This window comes from Callorhinus ursinus, unplaced genomic scaffold (genome assembly GCF_003265705.2).
Source record: "Callorhinus ursinus isolate GAN/ISIS: 27379988/994484 unplaced genomic scaffold, GSC_fseal_2.0 scaffold7, whole genome shotgun sequence".
NCBI lineage: Eukaryota > Metazoa > Chordata > Mammalia > Carnivora > Otariidae > Callorhinus > Callorhinus ursinus.
In genome coordinates, this window is record NW_027397069.1 from 61,945,486 (window position 1) to 61,970,530 (window position 25,045).

Consider the following 25,045-nt stretch of genomic DNA (forward strand, 5'->3'; position numbering starts at 1 on the left):
ATCAAAATACTTAATATTGGTTACCTTTTACTACTTAATCTTCTGAGTATGTTTTTCCAGCAATGTATTCATTACTTAAGGAAAGCTCTTTACTCTACATTCACCAATTCACTCTGGGTTATTGTATATTCAGATTTAGGCATTGCTTTTGAAGAAAATACTAGAGAAGAATGGGTCCTGATTGGTGAAACTACTTTAGCTTAATAAAATGTTTTCACATTGGCTTTAACTTATTTAATATACCACTCTTAAAAAGCCTTTGCCTCTGTTCATATTCAGTTATTTAGAAACTACTGTCATCAAAAATTATCACCATAATATTAGTGGATCAAGATGAAACCTATTCCAATAACATTATAAGACTCTATGAACACATTTATTTACATTAAAAATTGTAGACAAACAGTGGTTGACAAAGCAAAACTGATAAATAGGTCAAAATATATAAAGTACACTTTACACTAAATGGGGCTTATTAGTTACACATTTTGATAACACCATAAGAAACCAGTATTAGGATTTCAAGTGTTTGGCAAAAAACTACACAAAGGCTGTGGAATATTGAGTGAGTTTAATCTATCCACATATCTTAAGTGGATTAGCCTCTTTGGATACTTAGCTGAGCAAAAATAGTAGATTCATTATAGTTAAATTCCATTTTGTTATGAATGTTCTGTATACATGCTATAATGACTTTTAAGAAAGAACTATTATGCCTGTTAATTCTTATTCAAAACAATAGCATTAACTTATAAGTCAAACCACAGAAAAAACAGCTAAAAATGGTAAGATAAAATGAGTTGGAAACATTAAAGAGTCATGTACTTAGGACTCCATAACATATGTTTAAACACTATGGTATTTGTTGGCATATAGCTCAGCATTTATCAACAGCGTTATGGAGGCACCCCCCCCAAAACGAATTTGACCGTGTTTCACTTAACAGAAGCCTCTCCACTCTACATTCCCCAATCTACTCTGGAAGTAATGAATTTAGGCAAGACACTTGAAGAAAATGATGTATGAGAATGGGTCTTGAATGGTGAGGTGACTTAAAATATGTTGTTAATGTGATGGCTGAAGGTCAGAGCATATTCAATTTGATACCTTAAATGCTGAATTTAAAGGACTTGTTTCTGTTAAAGGAGTAAGGCTATACAGAAGACACCAAAAGGTGAAAGTTTCAAGGAGAAAAGATTTTGGTTTAGTATTGAGAAGAGTTTTTTGGGACACCTGGCTGGCTCAGTCAGAAGAACATGTGACTCTTGATCTCGGGGTCATAAGTTCGAGCCCCACGTTGGGTGTAGAGATTATTTAAATAAATAAAACTTAAAAAAAAAAAAGAAGAGCTTTCTAACAATCAGAACTGTCTGTAAGTGCGAGTAGCTATCTGAGTAGATAATAAAGTTCTCATCCCCAGTGGAGGTAAAAGTAGAGGCTGGATGACCGTTCCTTAAGTAATGTCATAGGGAAGATTCAGACTGTTAAAGAGGAGGGCTGCATTATGTTCTCCTTAAAGTTTCCTTCTTGCCCTGATATAAAATATCTGACTCATGGAGTAGAATTAGGTTCTTCCTCCCAGTACTAGTTGCATAATATATTTTAATGAAATGGCCATTGTAAATTCTACATAATTTTTATATACAGTGAAATACTTGCACCTTACTAAGCATTAGTATTGATTGGTAATTATAAGAATTCTATAATTAAAACATATAAAGATGGAGCATTCACAACATGAACAGACATATCATTGATAAAAATCCTTATATTGTAGTATCTGTACCAAATAAAAATTTAGTAAGGAATAAAAACAATTGGCATCCAAGTAGCTTTCTTGGAAACAACTGTATTTTAATTTATGATAAAAGGGAGTTTTTAATGTGTCCTAACTGAAAGATGTACAATACTGTGGCCTGTATAACCCATTGATGTCACAGAGTAAAATCATATGTATAAAAAAGTATATGGATATTTTATTCAAGTAATTGAATTGTTTCTCTTCATCATTTTTATGAAGGTATATCCCATTAATCTTAGGTTTTATCATGAAATGTTTCTTTAGGTGGATTAGCCCAATTTGATGTTCATTAAACAGTACATGTATTTTCTAAGTAGTTTCTCCCTATGTGATAGATCAATACATTATCATAAAATAAAAATTTATAACATAAAAAGTGCCTCACTAGTTAATTAAAAGCCTCCTAATAAAGAACTTAATCTTTAGAACTCATGAAACAATCATATTCTTTTTTTTTTTAAAGATTTTATTTATTTATTTGAGAGAGAGAGAATGAGAGATAGAGAGCACGAGAGGGAAGAGGGTCAGAGGGAGAAGCAGACTCCCCGCTGAGCAGGGAGCCTGACATGGGACTCGATCCCAGGACTCCAGGATCATGACCTGAGCCGAAGGCAGTCGCCCAACCAACTGAGCCACCCAGGCGCCCGAAACAATCATATTCTTAACGGAAATGTAAGCCTGGTAGTTTCTTTTCAGAATAACACTTACTTATATCCCAGTAGCAGTTGCTAAAAACTACCTCTAGACAGACAGCACAGACGCGCACGCCTTCACGCACGCATGCGTACATCTACACCTCTGCCGTATACAGTCTCGATGTTGCAGTGCTGAAAGCAGCTCTAGTCAGACAAACCTAGTCCTGCAATTACTTATGTGACCCTTGCTAACGCACTTAACCTTTCTAAACCTCAGTCACCATTTGTAAATGGGAACTAATATTTGTTGTGAAGATTAAATGTGATCAAATACTCGTAAGGTTCGGTCCCCATTCCTTATCACCTGCTACTCTCAACTCACTGAATTATTATATGCATTATCAAGTGAAATAATGCATGTAAAAGTCTTTTGTAAATCCAAAAGAATGTTGCAATTGTATTATCTCACTTAATAGGCAGTTTATTCCCTTCGTTACATCATGGTTAACAGTGTTCATTATTATTATTTTATTATTATTTTTGCGGGAGAGAGAGAGGGGGGTGGAGGGGCAGAGGGAGAGAGAGAATCTGAAGTAGGCTCCAATGCTCAGTGAGGAGCCCAAGGTGGGGCTCAATCTCGGGACCCTGAGATCATGACCTGAGCTGAAATCAAGAGTCAGATGCTTAACACTTAACAGACTGAGCCACCCAGGCGCCATTACCCTTCTGAATAATCCATGTAGGTGTTACGTATCGTAATATAATAACAAATTTCTACAGAAGAAATTAGCAGCTTAAAACAAGAGATCAAGTTTGAAAATTGGGAAAACAATCATTAGCAACAATTATTCTCTAAATTGTTCTGGAATGAATAATCCACAGAGTTTTAAAGAAATAATGTAACAATTTATCTCGAACAGGCTGGGCCTATACACCCAGCAGGAGAACAGAGGCTTTACCACTCTTTACTCAGATGAAGAGGCAGAAAGAATACATTTTCCCCTCAATATTCCACCGATTCTAGGCTGTTTTCTAGCCTAAACAATTTGGATAGTGCTCTCAATAATTCACACTACATGAGTTATATGTAGAGTTCAAATGCACCCTCTGGTGCGGCTGTAAAGTATATTTTCCCTAGAGTTTCTCATTTAAGAATATTACGGCTTTTCAGGGTAAAGCCATGTAAGTGATACCAAAATTGGAAAAATTTTTAAAAAGGGAGTCCGTTATTTGATATTGTTCTGGTTTTTGTTTCTAAAGATACAGATATTGAAACTATCACAGCTGATAATTTCATTCTGACATGAGTTGAAAAGGTTAAGTTACTATCTGAGGAAAGGTAATCTGGTTGCCTTTCACGGCAGCCTGCAAGCTCTGCAATCTGCATAGAGAGGGGCATTTGTCATCATTAGCCGAACTGTGACAGCTGGCACCCAGGGTGTCCCAGAATCGAGAAGTGGCAGAGAGACCCTTGGTTTAGGTTGCCATTAAGTGGAGTAGGTTTCTGGAGGATCAAGTGTATTTTATGAAAAGCTCTGTGATGTAACTAACAGCAGTGAACGTATCTGAATTTTCCATAACATGGATAATACAATGATAGCACATAATTAGCAGGTTGCCTCCAGACAACAAGATGCCAGATTACAGTATGAATAAACATCTAGTGCCTGCCACTTAGTGAGGGAGAATTGTTTGCAGCACCCAAATAGCTCCAGCACACTGTGTTTCTTCAAGGTTGGATTAGGGTGATCAACGCTTAAGTATCCTCAAGGAAACAGACTGAAGATGGAGAGAATAGTTCTCAGTTGTCTTTTAAATTTGGTAGTAAACAAAGCACAATGTCTCAGGAATAAGCTCAACAGCACACACCCATTATAGTACCCATGCTTTTGATAACATGAATATGAAAATTGATATCATTCACACAGATGCAATCCTCCAGCTGTCTGAGGTGTCTGTAATTGGTACTAAGTCTTTAAAAATAATCCTCGGCCGAAGTTTAAAATCAGAATCCTTTTTACCAAAACGAGGGTTACTAACTATGGGTCTGAAACAGTTGTGATGAACACATCCAAGAAAGGAATTTTTACGACTTTACAATTTTATACGTGTTTGTCTTGTTGGTGCAAAACCATATAAAGCAAAAGAAAGTGTTAAGTTAAAAAATAGGTTGACCAGATCTTTGGAACATAAGAGTGCTATGACCCCTTTAAAAAATCATCAATGTTTGCAAATATAATCAATAACACTAGGTTTTATATTATTATGTAAACTAGTTTTCCACAAATAAAACTAATTTTTGTGTTAATGTAAAATCTATGCAAATACATGCAGTCATTTATCAGGAAGGCTGACAAGCATTCCATATTGGAGGGGGAAATGAAACTGCCTCAAGAATAGAGGCAATTAATTATTTCTGTATTTTTTCTTCTTCTGTCTTGAGGCACAAAAGTTATCCATCCAGTTAAAACAGCAAATGAAATAAAGAGATTTTTTTTTTATTTAAACACATATGGCTTTTGCCTGCAATACTGATCACCACAAGGTCTACAGATGCCCGTGGCTAAATTGTACACTGGCAGATGCACACAAGGGAAAACTGTGCTAATGCAGCGTGGAGAGCAAAACAAATGAAGAACTGAATTTGCTAGTAAAAGAAAAAAAAAACACAACAAAAAGCAAAAACCCCCAAACCAAAAGAAACCCTAAAATTCTCTCTCCACCTTGGCCCCCCCCAGCCCCCCCATCCCCGACGCAGGGAGTTATGCAATTTGGTTATCAAACACAGGTTCAGGTTGCAAGAAACTTAACTATCCTCTGTTGCAGGAAAGCAGAAAACAAGTTTAAATCCATGAAAGTGTTTTTATGGATACACATGCGTATTATGTATGTGGGGGAAACTGAGCAGTGTATTTGTATTTATATGGACAGAATGGCTAGTGACATTTAAACTTCTCAATTTTGCAATTAAAAGCTTATGACATTCAAACCTGCCCTAGTATATATGTCTGTATAAATACTGTCAGAAGTTCCAGTTATTATTATTATTTAAAAATCCGTTCAGCGTCAGCTCTTAAGGTATCACTGAAAACTATATAGGTTATCATGGACCAATCTTGCAGATGTGATATTATATCCTGATGGCCGCAGGAATCCTGTATTTAGTAATTGTTCTCCTTTAACGGGTTAAAATAAATGTATAGAGGCCAATTCAATCTTTTACTATCTGAAATACTGGGGTTGTATGTGTGTGTGTGTACATTCACAGGCTATTTTGCAAACCATAAAAAGAGTATACTTTCTAAAAATGGCTTAAGATTATTAAGAAAGCAATAACTTCTTTCTTAATAGGCCTGTAAACATGCATAACATTAAAATTTCTATTGTAATTGCCAAATAAAAATATAAAACAGAAAGCATTTAAATAATTTTATATCTTGGAGAAAGAAACAGAAGACTAGTTGTACTACTCCGAGTTGTAAAAAGGCAAAATACTTGAAAGAGCATCATGGTCAATGAATATGTCTGCTCTCCTACAATTTAAGCATTCTTTGGAGTATTTATAACCATCAAAATTTAAATGACAATGTATATTTATATAAAATTAGGATTAGAAGCATATGTTCCAAGAATGTGTATATGTTAATTAATATTAGCTCTAATAAACTCCTTGGCTTTGTCCCCCACCATTCAAAGGGAGGATTAATTTACTGAAAATGTAAAGAACAATGTAATTTAAATACTGAAAGGAGATTCATTTCTCCAGTGACATAAAGCTAGTAACATTACCAATATGCCTCAAATGTTGCTAATAGGAGGAATCCCTGTTTCTTACTATATATTTTGATGTGCAAATATAAACTATATTCATAAGTCTAATACACACATTCATGCCAGTGTAACAAATACTAGCAGTTCCTTTGAAAAATAAATCTTTTACCAAGCATTAAGGTGACACATATTACGTTTAAACAACTTTCATATAAAACAAAAATTGTAAACCTATTGCTTGCCTATCTGAAATATTTCGTATTCTGCTTCTACTTCAGTGTTATTGGATTAAAACCAGCCTTAAAATAGAAGCGAGATAAAACAAGAAATTCTAGAGGAATAAATAAAGATTTACAACCTAAAGATTTTTTGATACAAAAGTAAAACACCCAGATGCTTATAAATGAATCATAAAATGTATGAATTAAAAAGTAAAATAGAGGCATGAGGAAACTTTTGTGGCAATGGAAATGTTCTATGTCTGTGCCAGATGTTCTATGACTGTAGATACTTGTTAAAATTCACAGGATGGTGCATTCATATAGAAAAACCATAGAATAGAATGGTACTGTACACAAAATACACATCAATAAACCTGAAGGAAATAATAAAAAATAGATTTCACATAAAAATAAATGAAAGCTATACTTTCTATTTCATTGGTTTCACAATTTTTTATTAGAAAGACTATGGTCTTACAAACTCTGTGCTCTCATGCTTTTGATCGGGATGTGTAGATAAAATGAATAAACATGTAGATTAAAAAGTATTAACTACTTATTAGTACTTTGACTTGATATTTTTGACAAATCATGGAAACTTGGGCTTTTTAGAAATAATACGCATTTGTATACTAAAATGTGTATTATTGGAATAGTGAAAATAATACATAAGTGGAAATGAAATCATTATTTATGTGGTGTATTCTCAGATGTTTATATCTCTCTATATGAAAAACTATAAAGGAAATTCTTATTCATAAACTAATTTCCTTCTTTTTCTATAAAGCATTTATTTTATTACATAAAATATATATTATAGGAGGTAACAGTTTTTTATTTAATGTAATTATTCTCTTAAATTATTACTCCAGTTGCTGATCATTAAAAAAAAATAAATCCTACTTTAGAGGAATTGATTTGTTTATTAAAAAGTAAGCTCCAAAACTGTAAATTAGATATAGAAAAGGTTATTTTAGACAAGTAGTTACTGAAGGTTGATTATCTACATACCATACTCTAGTCTCAAGGTCACGTTGAATATTTTCCGCGGCTTAATCACATACAGTATGGGACAGTAATGAGAGTTATGCAGTCCTGGGTGACCCACTACAGATGTACAGATTAAGACACTAATCGCATCTGATTCCATTGTTTTCTCTAAGTGCAATAAAACTCTAATGCGCTAAGAGTACTAAGGCTGTGGTCACATATACAAATGTCTATAAATCCGCATGAATTGTGGGTTGAGGAATACCTAGTTTTCATATATTCATAAAGAAAAGAACCGTGTGAGCCCATTTATCTCGTCAGAATAGTTCTATAATAACCAAATGAAAAATAGAGGCTGAAATCGAACAAAACGATTTTGAATTTTCTACATCATAAAGACGACAGTGACTTTCTGAAGGATCTATGAGGACCTGGAATATTGGAGTCAACACTTCCTCCGTAATAATAAATAAATGACTAGCCCCAATATCCTTAAATTTTTGGAAAGAGTTAGAGATCACAATCTATTTTGAGCATTAAGAAAATCTTTTGGTTAATAACCTTCCCCCCAAATTTTTCCGTTTACGCATGCAACTTAAAATATCCTACACCTCTATGTAAATATGCAAATGAAGTGGGGAAAGTGAGAGGATTACCTAAGTCATCTTTCAATTTCTTCTTCTACCAAAAGAAACGTTTTGGTCAGAATTACCCAGAATCACTACAAATGTGCATACCCAGCAGTGGTCATAATTCTGGTAAGTTACACTTTTATTGCCCATCTTTAATCTCAAAGTTACTTTCTGTCCAACATTTATTAGCACCAATAACAAATTTACTAAGCAACACTGTAGGGAAAAAAGTGGTCCCCACAACAAATGCTGACTATAGGATGGGTACCAGGGGGATGAGCAAAACTAAGGCCACAGCCCTGATCATTGAAGTGGAGAATTAAGGAAATAATTTTTTGAAGAACTTCAATTATCAGGATGCTCTAGTTGAAACAACAGAACAGGGTCTAAATTGTGTCAACAGTGACCTCAATTCTCTGCTTTACTTTGTCATAAACCTGATATTAAAATATGAAATAATTGTTTTAAGGAATCATTGAAACTTTTGAAGCTCTCAAGCTATTTTGTTTCAAGTGTTCTTATACAAGGAGTCACAACAGGAAGAAAGGTAGAGATGCCATCAAATTAAATTACCAGAGAAACTCCCTCTATTTTACTTTATTTAATGTGACACATAAAGAAAACCCTGCACAAATATCTGTCTTTAATTTCTCTAGTGTAAAAAAAGAAATATATTGTGTCTGGCAGAATGAAGCAGATGAAATAGCCTGGGTGCATTTAAAAAAACGAAGTGGGGGGAGGTAGAAATCAGATGCGTACAATGAGCCTTCAAAGCCACTCCAGCAGTAGGGATAAATAATTTAATAAACTCAACTTCATATTCTTTTTATCTCCCCAGTGTAATAAGCACATATTAAAAAAATAAAACTTTAAGTTCATGAATACTTGTGAATAGAATAGCAGACAGCCAGGAAATATGAAAAAACACAAAACAATATCTATGTGAGCGTTTAACATGTATATGCATATTCCCTAACAGATACATTTTTCCAGATGAAAGGTCACAATGACTTAAATTTATGAACATGTAATTCAAATTTAAATTAGTTTTTTAAAAAAAACAAAGAAACCTTGCACTCCTACATTTCTCAACATAATAGTTTTTCTTTAAACCTAATAAGGTGACTATTTATGCATTACTTTATGTATCCCATATAAAGTAAGTAGGTTTACAGAAGGGGGCTAAATTACTTAGACAATACTTCGGGAAAAAAATATTTTGCCATTATTATTTTGAATGTCTTGAAATGTTAAGGATCACAATATTTAATTGTTTTATATTCATTAATACTACTAACATTTACGATAATGGTGTTTTTGTGACTTTTTGGGATTCTTTTCGTAAATGGTGCATTTTAAATCAAGGCTGCCTAGTAACCTAAGTAAATGAAATGAAAAAGTCAAGTCAGTTAGACCTTAAAATCCCAAATATCATTCAAATGTAAGCATCTCAAACTATCATTAAATCATGAAATTTTTGGCTTTTTTTTCTTCAATTAGGTCAGTTTTCTTCAATTATCATTCTATTATTAGCTCATGTCAAAGATGCCTGCACAGCATACCACTGAAAACAATTAAGCATTTATATCCTAAAGCATGGGACATACACAAGCTTTTATTCTAGTACTAAGATTATATTTATAGTAAAAAAATAATATAAGACTGGGATCATTAGAGTTGTTGTATAACTTCTCACATAAGTAAATAAATTGATTTTAAGCTATCTCCAGGTTAGTACATTATCATTTGAAATAACCAGTTCAATAGGTCAAAGGGTGTTTCAAAAAATTGTTATAAGTTACTCCCACAAAACTATCTCCAAAGCCTAGATTAAAAGTGGCCGAGTTACATAAAAATATACTATATATTTTAAATTCCTCTCTATAGGTCATTTCAATAAAAAAAATAAGGGATAGAAAAACATAGTCCTCGCATAGTTTAATTTTCCTTCAACAATGAGAGGTGTCTAAGATCACTGAAAGGATTCAGCTACAGAAGGCAATTCATTTCAGGTGTTCAGTGTAATAGAAAATCACTGTGTTGCAGCAACAAGCAGTACTTGCACTAGAATATTATTCTAGGGTGCCCAGTTCACCTACAGTGATAACAGCGGGTGGGTGAGTCCTGTGTTATGCAAATCACTGTCAGCTCCCAGTGTGAAGGGTGCTGGAGGAAGCAGCTCCGAAAACACAGTCCCGGCGTCCTTGAAACAGAATGACTTCACTTCCCTGCAACATTGTAGGACTAACGAGTTTCTTGGTCCTTTTCTCACCATCCATTTTGCTTCTGCAAAGTGCAAACCGTTAGTGAAAAGGCCCCGGTTACACCAATTAGTTTGCACAAAGTGCTTCGGTGTTTAGCTTCGCTTTAACCCAATTAAGCCGCACAGTGAGCCCCGAAGATGCGCCACCTGCGCGCCTGGCTCCAGCGAGGCCGGCCCGGCGCCCCTCGCGTTAGACTCAGCCCGACCGCCGCCCCACGGTGCCCCCCGAACGGCTCCGGGGCCTCCGCGTCCCAGGCTGCACGTCCTCGGCAACCGGGGACACTTGCAGGTGGCCCAAGAAATCGAGTGAGGAGGTCCTGGCCGAGCAACTCTGCTCTGAACCCCGGGGAGAGCGCGCTGGGCACAGGGGCCCGCGGCCCACGATGAGAAAGCGCGGGGCTCGGCTGCGACCTCATGTGGGCCTGGGTGGCCGTCGGGGCTGAGGGGTGCGCGCGCAGGGGCCGTGGCCTGGAGCAGATGTGGAGAACCCGAGGACACCAGGTAAGGTTTAAAATAACGGGCACACGGGGGTAGGGGGGGAAACCCATGGGACAGAGAGGGGAAAGAAAGATGGCTCGGGAGTGCGGGGCAGCGAGAGAGAGGGGACCTGCGCTGAGTGAGGGCCAGACGTGGTTTTTCCCCCCAGAGACCAAGGCACATCTTCCCCTTCTTGGCGGAGGGTTCTCTGGTTCTGATTTGCCTCCTCTTCTTCTTCCAACTGCCAAAAGGTAGCAGTGCATTCACCCGCAAAGCCTGCAAAGTGGGGAGGGGCTGTTCCCAATCCCTGCTCCTAAGGGAATGGAAGGTTCCTGGGGAATAGAGTAGATGGATGCCATGAGCCCCAAATCTACTGTACTGTTTTAAGCTAAATCGGAATCTATCACTCTTGGATAAGGAAAAAGTAAATAATAGATGGCTTTGTGATGCTTGTACCTGTGCAAAAATAAATAAATAAATAAGCAAGCAAAAGCTGGAGTAAAAAGTGGGAGCCCCGAACAAGATCTTGTTGAAAGCAGCTCTGAAAGAAAGTGCCTACAGACCTGTTACCAGGAGTTATAGGATTTTGCTGGAAATATTGTTCATTTTAAAGAGATGGCATCTAAATTAAAGGTAGGCATTAAAAAATCTGCCTAGGTTTTAAAACCACTACACTACATAATTCCTAAGTGGTATTTCTTTCCTTTCCTGTATATTAAAGACACAACTGGTATCACCAGGAAAAAAAAACCCAAACCAAAAACATGCTCTACATAAATCCATTTCCCCCTCCTGTTTCAAGGTTCCAAAATGCAGAAATGTTGATTTCTTTCAAAGTTTTCCAAAATGATATTTAAATTTAAAAACCCTGGATGACTGCAAATTAGTTTTCTTTAAAATCTTACCCGATTTTTCCCTCAACCAAATCACATGAAATCATACAACAATTAGAAGTCTACCCTCAGGTCACCACTAAGGACACTTAAGAGAGGAGGTATAATTATACATCAATAAGCAAGCCAGAAACCCTAAACCTGAATATTTTCAGAACAGTTACCTGCCAGTAGGTCTCATCTCTATGATCTTTCCTTAATTTCACATATTAAAATACAGCTCACTATGAACTCACATTGCAATAATCTCTCAATCATAGAGATAAGTTATTTTTAAAACATTTCTACCAGTGCGTACAAAACTTGCAGTCCTCATTATGTTGGGCAACTCTATCAAAGTACAAAGAGGGCTGCAGTTGGGGAGAGGGGGAGTAATACTAAACATTTTTTAAACATCCTAACTTAAACTGGGGTAGACAGCATCTAACAAAGCAATAATTTTCAGATTCCTTTCAACAACTGCAAATGAGGGGAAAAAACAGAGATAAAACACTGCATAATGTAAAACAAAACAAAAACAAAAACAAAAAACCCCAACCAAAAACCCATTCTAACATACCGGAACATCCCCAAATTACACAGGCATCAGTAGTCCATCTAAAGCCAACCTGCATATACATGAAAGAGCAAACTCTCAACCTGCATTTAAAAAGACCGCAAGGATTAACAGACATTAATTATCTTACTCTAAATGCAAGTTACTGACTTTTGTTTTAGAAGACCCCATCTAGTTCACTAATTGATGGATGACCATTAATACACCTGTATTTGCATTTCCGCGGTAAAAAGACAAGCAGGGTTTTCAACACAGAAGAGAACCACTTTGCCAAGTCTTTTCAAAACGTCAATATGCTTCAATTAATACCAAAGCTGAGAGATTCCTCTTGATTTCCAAAACTGTCTAGGTGGCCTGGGTGGTTTTCTGCCGGCAGCAGCCTCCTACCTTTAGTTTGTGTGCCTATATCCACGAGGGGGGATTAATTAGCCGGGTTGGAGCTGAAGGAGGCTGTCGTGACGAGCCCAGTGGCGATTGGCCGCCAGCCTGCCTGGCCCTGCCTTTATAATTTCCACACGAGTGCATCTGGGCTCTTAGACAAACCAACAGCAGCTTCTTCTGACATATACACACGCACACTCACCCCCGACACACTCAGCACACTTTTCCTCCATCTGATTAACAGTCCAGCACACACAATGATTACGGGAAAGCGTAAATAAATACGGAAAGGGTTGATTATTTTGACTACTGGAAGAGCTTTGCTGGGTCTCAGCGCAACTTTTGTTTTCATTACTGAGAAGGTGATCTCTCCATGCGTTTCTCTCACACAAGGATTCTTTAAAAGAGGAAGAAAGACCGAGAGAGGGGGGAGAACAATCTTTCACTTTAAGACCATCTGGGCTCAAAGATAAAAGGAAGGGGAAAGCAGCGGCTAGGACTCCACCGGGGCAACACATCGGAGAGCGTTCTGATATATTTCTGAGCGCGGCGGCCCGTTTCTCCACCGAAGTTGGCTCCAGCTCTAGCAGCCGCATTGGATCCCACAGCCTACTGCGAGACTCCGGTGTACAATCCGGATCTCTGCCCCAACATGATCGCGGCCCAGGCCAAGCTGGTATACCATCTGAATAAGTACTACAATGAGAAATGCCAAGCCAGGAAAGCTGCCATTGCGAAAACTATCCGGGAAGTCTGCAAAGTAGTTTCCGACGTACTTAAAGAAGTGGAAGTGCAAGAGCCCCGGTTCATCAGCTCTCTCAACGAGATGGACAATCGCTACGAGGGCCTCGAGGTCATCTCCCCCACCGAATTTGAAGTGGTGCTTTACCTTAACCAAATGGGGGTGTTCAATTTTGTGGACGACGGCTCGCTGCCCGGCTGCGCGGTGCTGAAGTTGAGCGACGGGCGCAAGAGGAGCATGTCCCTCTGGGTGGAATTCATTACCGCCTCCGGCTACCTCTCGGCGCGCAAAATCCGGTCCAGGTTTCAGACTCTGGTGGCTCAAGCCGTAGACAAATGTAGCTACAGGGATGTAGTTAAGATGGTGGCAGATACCAGCGAAGTGAAACTGAGAATCCGAGATAGGTACGTGGTGCAGATCACCCCGGCTTTTAAATGTACCGGGATCTGGCCAAGGAGTGCTGCCCACTGGCCACTTCCGCACATCCCCTGGCCAGGACCCAACCGGGTGGCGGAGGTCAAAGCGGAAGGGTTCAATCTCTTGTCCAAGGAGTGCCACTCCCTGGCCGGCAAACAGAGCTCGGCCGAGAGCGACGCCTGGGTGCTGCAGTTTGCGGAAGCAGAGAACAGACTGCAGATGGGGGGCTGCAGAAAGAAATGCCTCTCTATCCTCAAAACCTTACGGGATCGTCACCTTGAACTGCCAGGCCAGCCCCTGAACAATTACCACATGAAGACTTTGGTTTCCTACGAGTGTGAAAAGCATCCCCGGGAGTCGGACTGGGATGAGTCTTGCCTGGGTGATCGGCTTAACGGGATTTTGCTGCAACTTATCTCCTGCCTGCAGTGCCGGCGGTGTCCTCACTACTTCCTACCGAACTTAGATCTGTTTCAAGGCAAACCTCACTCGGCTCTGGAGAACGCTGCCAAACAAACGTGGCGGCTGGCAAGAGAGATCCTGACCAACCCAAAAAGTTTGGAAAAACTTTAGAGGACAATTTCAACAAGAGCCGAAATGTGATTACTCTTCTCAAAGACCTGATTCAGTGCAAAATTCCTGTTGGATTCCTAATATTCCACTTGTCAGTGCAAACAATCTCTTCCTTAAAAAGGAGTAACAATACAATGTTTAGGCATCATCTCACCCACCCCTCCAAGGGGAGAAAAAGAAGTAGGGAAAGCGGATGGAGAAAAACCCAAACCCACAAGTATTAGAAGACTTCTTTACAAAGGATTTCCTATCTCCCTTGAAAAGTACACAGTAACACCCGGAAAACAACCCGGCTGTAATGCAAGACCACAGTGAACACTCTGCCTAACTATCAAAGGATTATAGCAATCCTGGTGATTTAGGTGCATCTGTCTGTGAGTAAACACGATTTGGATATGCCATCTGAAGGAAAGTGTAATGTATATTTTGATTTGTAACAAATATTGTGATCTCACATTGTCTTTGAAAGTGTGGATGTTGGTGTTTTGTGATTTGGTGAACAGAAGTTACATTGCCGTTTTGGAGACTTCCAGACAGTTTCCACTAACAAAGATACCATTTAAAGGTAGATTTCCTCCTGGTACTTTTATCTGTCTTTGAAAGTGTCTGAACTTTAAAAAGTTTACATTTTGTTTCAAATATAATGCTTATTCTATTTCTAACATTCCATAAATATACTTGAAATGTTATTTAAATATATTCAAAGAAATTTGAATTCAGCTTATATAATAACGCTTGAATATCTGAATTATATATTTGAAAAATGCACTTGAAATACACTGGATAACTACTTTTGTGATTTAGATTTTAATTTCTGTTGCTGGTTTTTATTTAATTAGAAGCTAATAAATGAAGTAAAATAAAAGTTGTTGTGTCTCACTTTAAATTGTTTTTCTATCAAAAGATGTAATGCTCCATTTTGAAAACTGAACCCACTCGAGTATTTTAAACATTTTGAGGAGTATGCTAATGAAATAATTAAAATTAAACCTTAATATCCTGAAGAAAACTCTTTGTACAGCTACAGAAGATAATGATTTACTTATAAGACTATTTCTACAACGGACACATTTAAATCTACCCTGGAAAGCTTGCTCTGGATTAGTACTTCTGTAGCATTTTCGATAATATAAGGAAAAAATATGTCATGGCGGTACAGACTGCTGAGTTAAAAATTAGACTAACTCAGAAAAAGTGAACTTAAAGTCATAATGAAATTTCAAAATTTGTATAACTATGCTAATCAAATAAAGATTATTTCTGACCATTTTATGTCAAATCCTATGTTATGCAGAAAAAGTGTTCCATTAGCTGAATAAGTTCATCAGAAATCTAAAATTGCTTTTGACTTCACAGGGCAAGCTAATGATAAAAGCGTAAAGACAAACTTTCAATTATTTAAAAATCAAATACACTACATTCAAACTCATTTTCAACGTTCCATCCTTTGGGAGCTGGTAGTGCAAGAAGTCCTATGACTGTCCTTACAAGTATTTTAATTGTCAACAAGTGCTGAGAGTGCTAATCACCTGCAGGCCTTAAGGTAGGTAGTTAATTCAGGCAGGGATGGATTTTAGAATTTCAGTTCCTCTTCTACAAATAGCGGTTTATAATAGTTTATGTAAAAATGACATAAATAATAAAGTTCTGGATCTATGGGCACACTTGTCTTTGATGATTTTAGAATAATTTCTTCTGATAAATACTGCAAAGGAAAATCTTTGTAAACTGATGCTTGAATATCTAACATGACCCTTGAATTCTTAACCTCAGAAAAAATGTTTACAAACCGCACAGTAACATAAAAGTTAAAACAACAAGCAAATTGGTTTCAATAGAAAGTGCAGAGGTGTAGAGCTGTCCTAATATCAGGTTTTAAAATCTACACGGTAAGATATAATAAACAAATAAATATTTATGTATTTCAAATTGTCCAAATAGGTGTTTTTCTGGCATTACACCCACAGAAGAACACAAACTTTAAACATCTGATTGCTAGTATATACTACCTATATACGTTTTAAATCAACGCTTCTCAGAGAATCAGTTTCTCTTACTCTTAAATTCACATGTAAAACTCATTCTTATTTCAGGAGATGAAAAATGGATGTAATAATGGAGATGAATTTCTATCTAAATGCTCCCCCCCCCCCAGTTTCCTTACAACCTTTCAATGAATAATAACTCACATTGCAATTTACACTTTTGGAAATTAAAAGTCATCTTAAGATATTTCAGAAGACCCCTCCTGGTCTTCCCAGAGAGCCTGGGATACTGTACCCCCGAGACTTTGGAACAATTGGCTTACCTACAAAATTTACCCAAGTGCACACAAAGGCACTCATGGACAGACTGTCATGTGCATGCTCTGGTAACACAGGATTTGAAACCATTAATATCTTCTTCAATCCCATAAAAAAGAGCATGTGTTATTTCATTCATTTTATTTCCTATGACAAAAATGGAAATGTGCTCCCCTCCCCCACTGTCATTTAAAACCAAGCAAAACTGAAAACCACTTCCTGCCACAAAGCCACTAGTACTGTATACGAATCACTCTAACTCACTTTCGTGTCGATCTTCTTGAAGGCAGGATCATCCTCATCTACCTCGAAGTAGATTTCTGTCGTGGTGATGGAGAGAGTCCCCTTGGCCACCACCACAGGAGCGATGAGCTGGGCTGGGGTACTGAGAACCACTGGGCCTGAAAGACAAGGGCACCGGAGTCAGGCTCAGTCCCTGTGGCCCTCTCCCGCTCCCTCCCAAAGGGTGCGGCAGGTCTTTATTTTTAAGATGCGCTAAGAAAATGGTGCCTGGGTAACGCGGCCAGCGTCTTTCATGTGAGATAAGGTCTGCTTAGCTCTTGCACATTATCTTATATAAAGATAAATAATTCCATAAAACCCCATGAGGTCAGGATGCCGAACAAGTGACCCTTAGCAAGCGAGTTAGTAACCTCCGCCTAGAAATCCTACAAATGCTCCGATTCTCCATGGAGCACCGCCGGCTTTCCGAGAGACCGTAGGCAGTCAGCACTGCCCCCAAAGACCAGCCATCGTGGTAAAGCCGTTCCACTCGGCAGCGGCGTTCCCCAAGGATGGGCGGGAGGATGTGAAGGGGTATAGGATCTAAATATATAAATTCCACTGTACTAACGGGTTTGCATCTTGCAGGAAGATTAATACCGGCGTCCTAAGGCGCGCCACATCCACATACACGCATACAAGGATATTAAGTGCATTTCTTCTGTAGAAAAGAACAAAAATCGTAACAGTGATCTTCTCACCGACAATCAGTCAAAAGGGATGAAATTGTAAGACGCTTGAACAAGAAGATTCTCAGAAAAGCGTCTGAAAAGTACTATCTCTCAACTTTAGAAACTAGAGAAACTAATCTTCAGTAAAAGAGTTTAGAAAGTGTGCCTACTGAGGTGCTTACTTGGAATTCCCTCAATCTGAGTAAATGTTGAAAATTACGTATTAGAATATAAATTCAAGGATGACTTAAATGCCCCTTTAAGACATTCTTTGCTATCCTGTACTTAAAATACAGACAAGGAAATCAGAACTTATTTTCTCTTTCTTTTTCTCTTTTTCTATCTTCCTTCCTTTCTCCACCCCCCCTTTTTTGTAGCAAGGGCGCATTATGTTCCCTTTCATCCTGCCCCCCGCCCTGAAATGCATATAGTTAAATGAGTCACAATAACAGTAGGATAAAGGCAATAAAAAACCAGGTCTCTTGCAGCCGCTCAGGCTCGGCCCCTCCGCGGCAGCTCCTTGCCGTGAGACCGGCTGGTACCGCCACCGCCAAGGCCACTGTTAGCAGGCCCGACCCGGCCAGGCGCGGGGACTGCAGAGAAGTTCACGTTTTCAGGGAGTAGCCCACACCAAATCCGCGACCGTCCTGCACAAAGCCGGGCCGTTTCTGCTGCGGGAGGCACACTGAGGAATCGGCCGGCTTCTGTCGCGCTGAATGGGGTGGATAGGAAGCAAACTGTGTCAGTGTCAGCCTTCACCCCCGATCGTGACCGCCTGGCTCAGACCAACGCCAAGCCCCTTCTTTTAGTTTACGGCTCTCGGTCCCCCAGGAGCCCGCACTGGGGGGCCCGGCCCCTGGGCGCGCCGACTCCCGGCCTGGGTTTCCGCCGCGGAGCCGAGCGGAGTCGGGGTCCATCTCCGCTACACAAGGTTTTTCTTTCCAAAGGGCGAGGCGGTCGATCTGAAGCGCCACTTTAAAGGCTCATCAATCTTAATCTAGGTTGCTCAAGTAATTATGCCCGAATCTCTTGTACGATTACAAGTGGATTTGGGTTTCTATTCCCCAGGCCCTCCTTTGTGTTTATTGGAGGGTCTGTGCGCGCGCTCCGCGGCGCCTCCTGCCTCCCGCGCCCTCCTCGGAATCCCCCAACGCTCGGGCCGGTTCGAACCGCTCCCTTAACCCTTCAGCCACCAGGACGCTCCTTTGGATGCCACTTTTCACATTTCCTTATGGAGAAATCCAAAATCCAAATTACTCTTGATTGGAGCGAGGTGAGAAAGAAGGTACTGTGACATCGAAAACAGTGTCTTCTTATACGTCGTTGGGCCTTGCTAAAACCTCAGGAAAGTCGTCATTCTATACACAGGCCGCTAGTGATTTCTGGTTTAATAGAGGTTTCTGGCATTTGGAGGCGTAGAATGGTCACAAACATTTAAAATGGCGAACTATTCCTTTCTCTTAAAAAGTAATTTAACATATCCAATTAAGTTGGGGTGACATGAAAAAGAATCACTAAAACACATTATCAAAACCATACACTCTGATTTACTGAAATATATTATGACTTTTTAAGGACACATTTCCATGAACTTTTAACGGGGAACACATTCTCTCTACTTAATTCTCTGCCTTTCTGAAAGGAGACTGCGCTTCTGATTGCTTTTACTCCAATCTCATTCTACTGAATTGAGATTTTCTGGGGGTTTATAAAAGGACTTTGAACTGGTCCTTCTTTAAGAAAGAAGCATCATGAAATATTCAACCTTCATAGTGTGTCATTTTTACCCCTGTCCTTTGGAAATCTCCAATTATAACTTCCAATTCCATAGCATGTTTAAGGAGCACTGCGTCTTTTTGTTGTAGCCTTCAGGGAGCAAACCAGCTGCAGAGAGAATACAGAGTTAAACCCACTACAGCAATAGAGAGAGCGGATTATGTTTTAATCCCTTTTGGGGGAGTCTCTGGATTTTAGGGATCTGATATTAAAATGTTTACATAAGGCACCATCACAAACCAGCAGATCTTCCATGGAAAGCCTGGGATCTCTGTCCAAATAAAAATAGGTTAAAAAGGGCAGCATCTCTGGATGCCAGAGAGATGGCGAGGTAGCAGATTCTGTCCTAGAAGGTAACTGGGTACAAATTTAACCTCCTAACTTTGCTTGGTGTAGTGAGTGCAGGACTGAATGTAGATATATCCATTCCAATCACTACTAGAGCAATAAAAGGATACGTTATAATCATGTTCTCAAGCACACATTGAAGTAAAGTGATGGCTATTAAAGGGCAGTTAAACAAATGGATGGGACCAAACTTCCTCCCCTGTACTGAGGCATACAATACAGTTGTTTAAAATTCCACCATGTAAAGTGGTAACTAAAGGAACAATAAGTGTTATTTACTTCTAGCACTGGCAACATAATGTTTAAGAAATATTGACCCATTACTATTTTTGAAAGGATAGGGATATTACTTGACATTAATTTAAATGCTAATTTAAAATCTGAACTAGAACAAAGATCACCCAAGCATAAGGAAAAGAATCTTCAAATGAATGAACTTCTCTTTAGAGTCACAGCATCTTTAATCAGTTGAGATGGTAAACCTAGAGTCGAAAGTACATGTTTTATATTTAAAAAGGGAACTATTCATCAAATATATTTTAAAAGTAGAATGTAGAAAAATACTTGTGGATTTGGAGGATTCTACTGAAAACAAAATTCCAAGTCTGGAGATCTCACTAATACATCAACTCTTTAATAGAGCTTTATAGTTTACTAGGTTCTTTTATGTGATTTTTACTTAATCACCAGTTCAATATTCACAGTTTTGGGGGCTATGGATGTGTCAATACTTTCCTGTCAAAGATCACCAGGAACACATCTGTAGTTGAAAAGGTTGGGTTTACCACTCATCGCAGTGAGGGAGACACAGGCAACTTAGTAAGGGTGTCAAGAAGGACTTTTGTAGGATCGAAGCTTTGGTGAAGTGATTCTGGGAAGGGTTCAAGGAGCATGGCTTTGCTCTGGATTGGGCTCTGTCAGGAAGCAGGGATAATTCTGCGATTATGGGTCTTAATAAATCTCATTTAGAGGGAGGGAGGACCTGATCTAGGCTAACGCTCTAGTTAGCAGAGAAGCGGTCATCCTCATATTAAACAGGGCATGGGGGGATGTTTAGTATTCAGGTGGTCTGCAGAGTGACCTTGCTTTTGTCTTTGCTTCCACTAAATTATAAAGTTGTTTTTTGCCTCACATCATCATCACGAGACCTTGTCTGATCCTGGTGTTCTGGGAGGTTGTTTATGATTAACAGGAGAACACCAAAGCCTAGCTGTGAGCTCCAGGCGAGCTTCCTTATAAGGGTCAAGTTAGTTTCCAGAGGTCAAGGACTGCTTTTCTTTTTCTCACATACAGAAATTAGTCATTTTTTTAGGGGTGTCAATAACATTCTAGGTATTAACAGACAATTATGGCAATTACATTTTCAAACAAGGCTAGGATTTTTATGAATTTCAATATAAAGTATAACAAAGAGTATACAGGGACAAAGAGTTGAAGTTTAATTAAAATTGGCATCATTACAATTATTTGATGAATTTCAATTGGCCAAAACTATATTTAGTGTACATGAAGTTACAGTGTATTTTAGAATCACTTGAATACTTTCTAAACTTAGTTTAATATTAATAAAAGTTTTATTAACTATATAGATTTTCTCTGACCTCAATTACTTCAACACCACATGCTCAATTTGCTTTAGGAACACTTAAAAGACAATTATTGGGGAATAATAAACATTGACTAATCTTTATAAATTATTAAGCTTAAAATCCTGACATTATTTAATCTGAAATCCTTTGTGTTTAGTGCAAAAGTATATCATTCAAAAAATTTTTAAACAAAAATATAATGAAGAAATAATTCTTACAATTATTTCTATACTGTGATACAATTTATAGGAAAATTACTCCTAGCATGAGTGACTGAACATATGTAAAGTATCTACGTGCATTGCACTTCTATCATTTTTAAGTATGGCAATATAATTTAAAGGAAACATTTCTCGGGGCGCCTGGGCGGCTCAGGTGGTTAAGCGTCTGTCTGCCTTTGGCTCAGGTCAGGACCCCAGGGTCCTGGGATCGAGTCCTGCATCCTGCTTCCCCTTCTCCCTTTGACCCTCTCCCCTGCTTGTACTCTTGCTTCTGCTCTCTCTCTCAAATGAATAAAAAATCTTAAAAATAAAGAAAATATTTCCCCCATAGAATTAAAAGAATAACACGCTTTAATCTCAAAACAACTTAAAAAGAAACCAATGAAGAATATGAAAAAGTTGGAACTTTGTTTTGAAAGTCTAGGAAAGCTTTAGGCACAAAGAAAATGGAGGTGTTTGTGTGTGCCTGGGGGAGAGGGAGTTGGGAGAAATGCTGCAGAAGATCTGAGATTTCTGTCATCCAGGATAGTTCCCTGGATTTCAGGCATTTGAAATGCCCCAAGAAAAAAGAAAGTATAGTAACAAAATTTCTAGACAATGACTCTTTTCTTTATGTACAGAGAACAGTGATAGTGGACCAAATATACTACCAGAATAATAGTCCTTTGAGGTTTTCAAAAACTTCTTGCATGAAAGTAGTTTATGCTTGAGTTTATATTATGTTTATGCTTGAGTCAAAAAACTAATAGAACAACAAATAGAATACGTAGCTCAAGAATTATGAATTTAACTTCCAGCATTATTCCCTCCCTCCCTAACATACACACACACACACACACACACACACACTATCCATTACAAACCCCAATTTTTTAATAGATTTTTATTTACTTATTTGTCAGAGAGAGAGAGAGAGAGAGTGCTTGCGTGCACACAAGCAGGGGGAGCTGCAGGCAGAGGGAGAAGCAGGCTCCCCGCTGAGCAGGGAGCCGGATGCAGGGCTGGATCCCAGGACCCTGGGATCATGACCTGAGCTGAAGGCAGACGCCTAACCAACTGAGCCACCCAAGCGTCCCTACAAACCCAAATTTTATACAAACTCACTGTGCCCAAGAAGTGGCTTCTTTATGCTCTTTGTTGACTTCTTAAACATAATCTATCTTTAGATTGAGATGGACAATAACCAATCATCTCCATAGTGCACTGGTTTCCTTAGATTATTACTTACAAAATGAGACAAGTGTTTAAGAACCACATCAATGTTTTCAGATCCGAGTAAACCTACCTCTGGGTAAAACTCAACATAGTCTGAAACAGAAACAGAAGAGTGGAACTTTCTATATAAGAGCAATCGAAGACTGCATTTTAACAAAATATCTGTTCATCATGGTAGAACACTTATTTTTGCACTAATATTATCTAACATCTCATCTTATTTAATGTGTTTATAATAAATAATTTTTAAAACTACCAAGAGATAATCTGATAGGCTCTAATTTTAACTTAACATTTAGGTTTTCCAATTTATTTGTAGAACAGATAATCTTATGTTAAATATAAATCAACAAACCTAGTGCATTTTCTACAAAGGTAATGGATGATTTTATAGGGAAAAAACTTACAAAGCATATATAGTCTAAGTAAAATATAACTGAGATTTTTAGCACAAAAATACCCTCAAAACAGTGATAGTTTTAATGTCCATTGTGATAATTTGTTCTGCCTTTTGATTCAATAGGTGTTCCAGATGAGATTTGTGTTTCTAGTTATATCACATTTAGTTCAACATATGGAATACATTTTTCACTTTTTGGAAGGGTAGTGACTCTTTTATGGCACTAGGATATCATTTAATGATTGAGAAGAGTAAATTCCTACTAGACTAGATGATTGAATAAACCAGAGGAGATGATTTAAATCTATTGGACTAGGAAGTACTCTCTGTATCCCTTGGTTGGAGTAAGTGCCTTACCTTCATGTTCCCAGTTTCCTGGGGTGCGTCTTTACTGCAGCCTTATAATATATTAAATATATGTGTTTAGAAGTCTCTTTCTCTCATTTGGCATAAGTTACTTACAGAAAGGGGCATTATCTTCTTATCTAACACAGTATCTGTCACATAGTATGCAATCTGGTTTTATGGAATTGAAAATAGAAAATGATATACACCAATTTCACATTTGTATGTTATAGCAAAAAGGCCACTTACATTAACAGATCACATCCTTTCTATTTTTCTGGAATTGATTTCAAATTGTTCTTTAAAAATATGAAAGACACTGCATTTTGGAGAAAACATAAATAAAAGATGCTGCAAACCAACAAGAGTTATAATGTAATTGGTCAGTCTAGCTAGGTCCCACGCATACCATTATTTTTTTATTTTTATTTTTTTAAAGATTTTATTTATTTATTTGGGAGAGAAAGAATGAGAGAGAGAGAGAGCACATGAGAGGGGGGCGGGTCAGAGGGAGAAGCAGACTGGGAGCCCGATGCAGGACTCGATCCGGGGACTCCAGGATCATGACCTGAGCCGAAGGCAGTCGCTTAACCAACTGAGACACCCAGGCGCCCTGTTATTTTTTTGAATGGCATAATTTTATAACTGCCATATCTTTCCTACTAAGTTGTTCCCTCCTTGCGAATTAAATGCTTAGAGAGACATATTTAACTCAGCATTCATTCATTTATGTAATCAACAAAAATTATTCAGTTTTTGGTACTAAAAGAGCATATAGTAAAGTATAAGACATGAATTTTACTCAAGAGCTTGTAGTACATAGTAAAGATAAGAAATACATAGGAATGATTAGGACATAAGGGAGGAAAGTTAGCTAAGGATTGTTAAAGCACTTTACAGGAATTGATCTCCCTTTTTCCTCATAACAACTGTCCTACGAGAGAGATACTGCTATTGTGTCCATTTTACAGATAGAAAATGAGACTAAGTGGTGAAGTAATTTAGGGAAGGTCATACAACTAGTAAATGGTAGAGACAAGATTCAGACCTGGTTGTCTGACTTCAAAGTCAGGGTATTTAACTGTTATGTGTACTGCCTCCCGACAAGAGAGGGCCAGAAAAATATTCCACAGACATTCACTGAACTGTGATGATTTCCACCCAGCATTTTCCGGGGGCAGGTGTAGTTGGGACAGGATGATGGCAGCGGCAGCTGAAGTGAGATGTAGTAGATGGGGAGGCTGTGGACATGTGGATATGAGAGGGAAGAGTGCTGTAAGCAGGGCAGAAGAGTTTGAACACAACACACAGATGCAGTACCTGAACAAGAATAAGTACGACTGGCCAGTGATTAGGACGTACAAAGTCGGCGGGGGGCAGTGTGAGATGCAACTGAAAACACAGACGTTGGGGCGCCTGGGTGGCTCAGTCGGTGAAGCATCTGCCTCCGGCTCAGTCATGATCCCAGGGTCCTGCAATGGAGCCCCGCACTGAGCCCCACATCAGGCTCCCTGCTCAGCAGGGAACTTACTCCTCCCTTTCC

At 38.5% G+C, this 25,045-nt stretch overlaps 2 protein-coding genes across 11 annotated transcripts in view; one reads left to right on the forward strand and one right to left on the reverse strand.

Annotated features, from left to right (window-relative positions):
- The window catches only part of NBEA (neurobeachin), a 686,692-nt gene that overhangs the window by 181,150 nt on the left and 480,497 nt on the right, over nt 1–25,045 (reverse strand). For all 10 annotated transcript variants that reach the window (XM_073894686.1, XM_073894682.1, XM_073894681.1 and 7 more), the window contains one exon: nt 16,920–17,056. In XM_073894686.1, the coding sequence (XP_073750787.1) occupies nt 16,920–17,056 (137 nt within the window). The remainder of the gene's footprint in view (nt 1–16,919; nt 17,057–25,045) is intronic.
- MAB21L1 (mab-21 like 1) lies at nt 12,616–15,236 on the forward strand. Its single transcript, XM_025875044.2, has one exon. It carries the CDS (start codon nt 13,273–13,275, stop codon nt 14,350–14,352), a length of 1,080 nt encoding a protein of 359 aa, XP_025730829.1. The 5' UTR covers nt 12,616–13,272; the 3' UTR covers nt 14,353–15,236.

Coding starts and splice junctions, on each gene's coding strand:
- MAB21L1 (XM_025875044.2), top strand. CDS start 13,273: ATGATCGCGGCCCAGGCCAAGCTGGTATACCATCTGAATAAGTACTAC.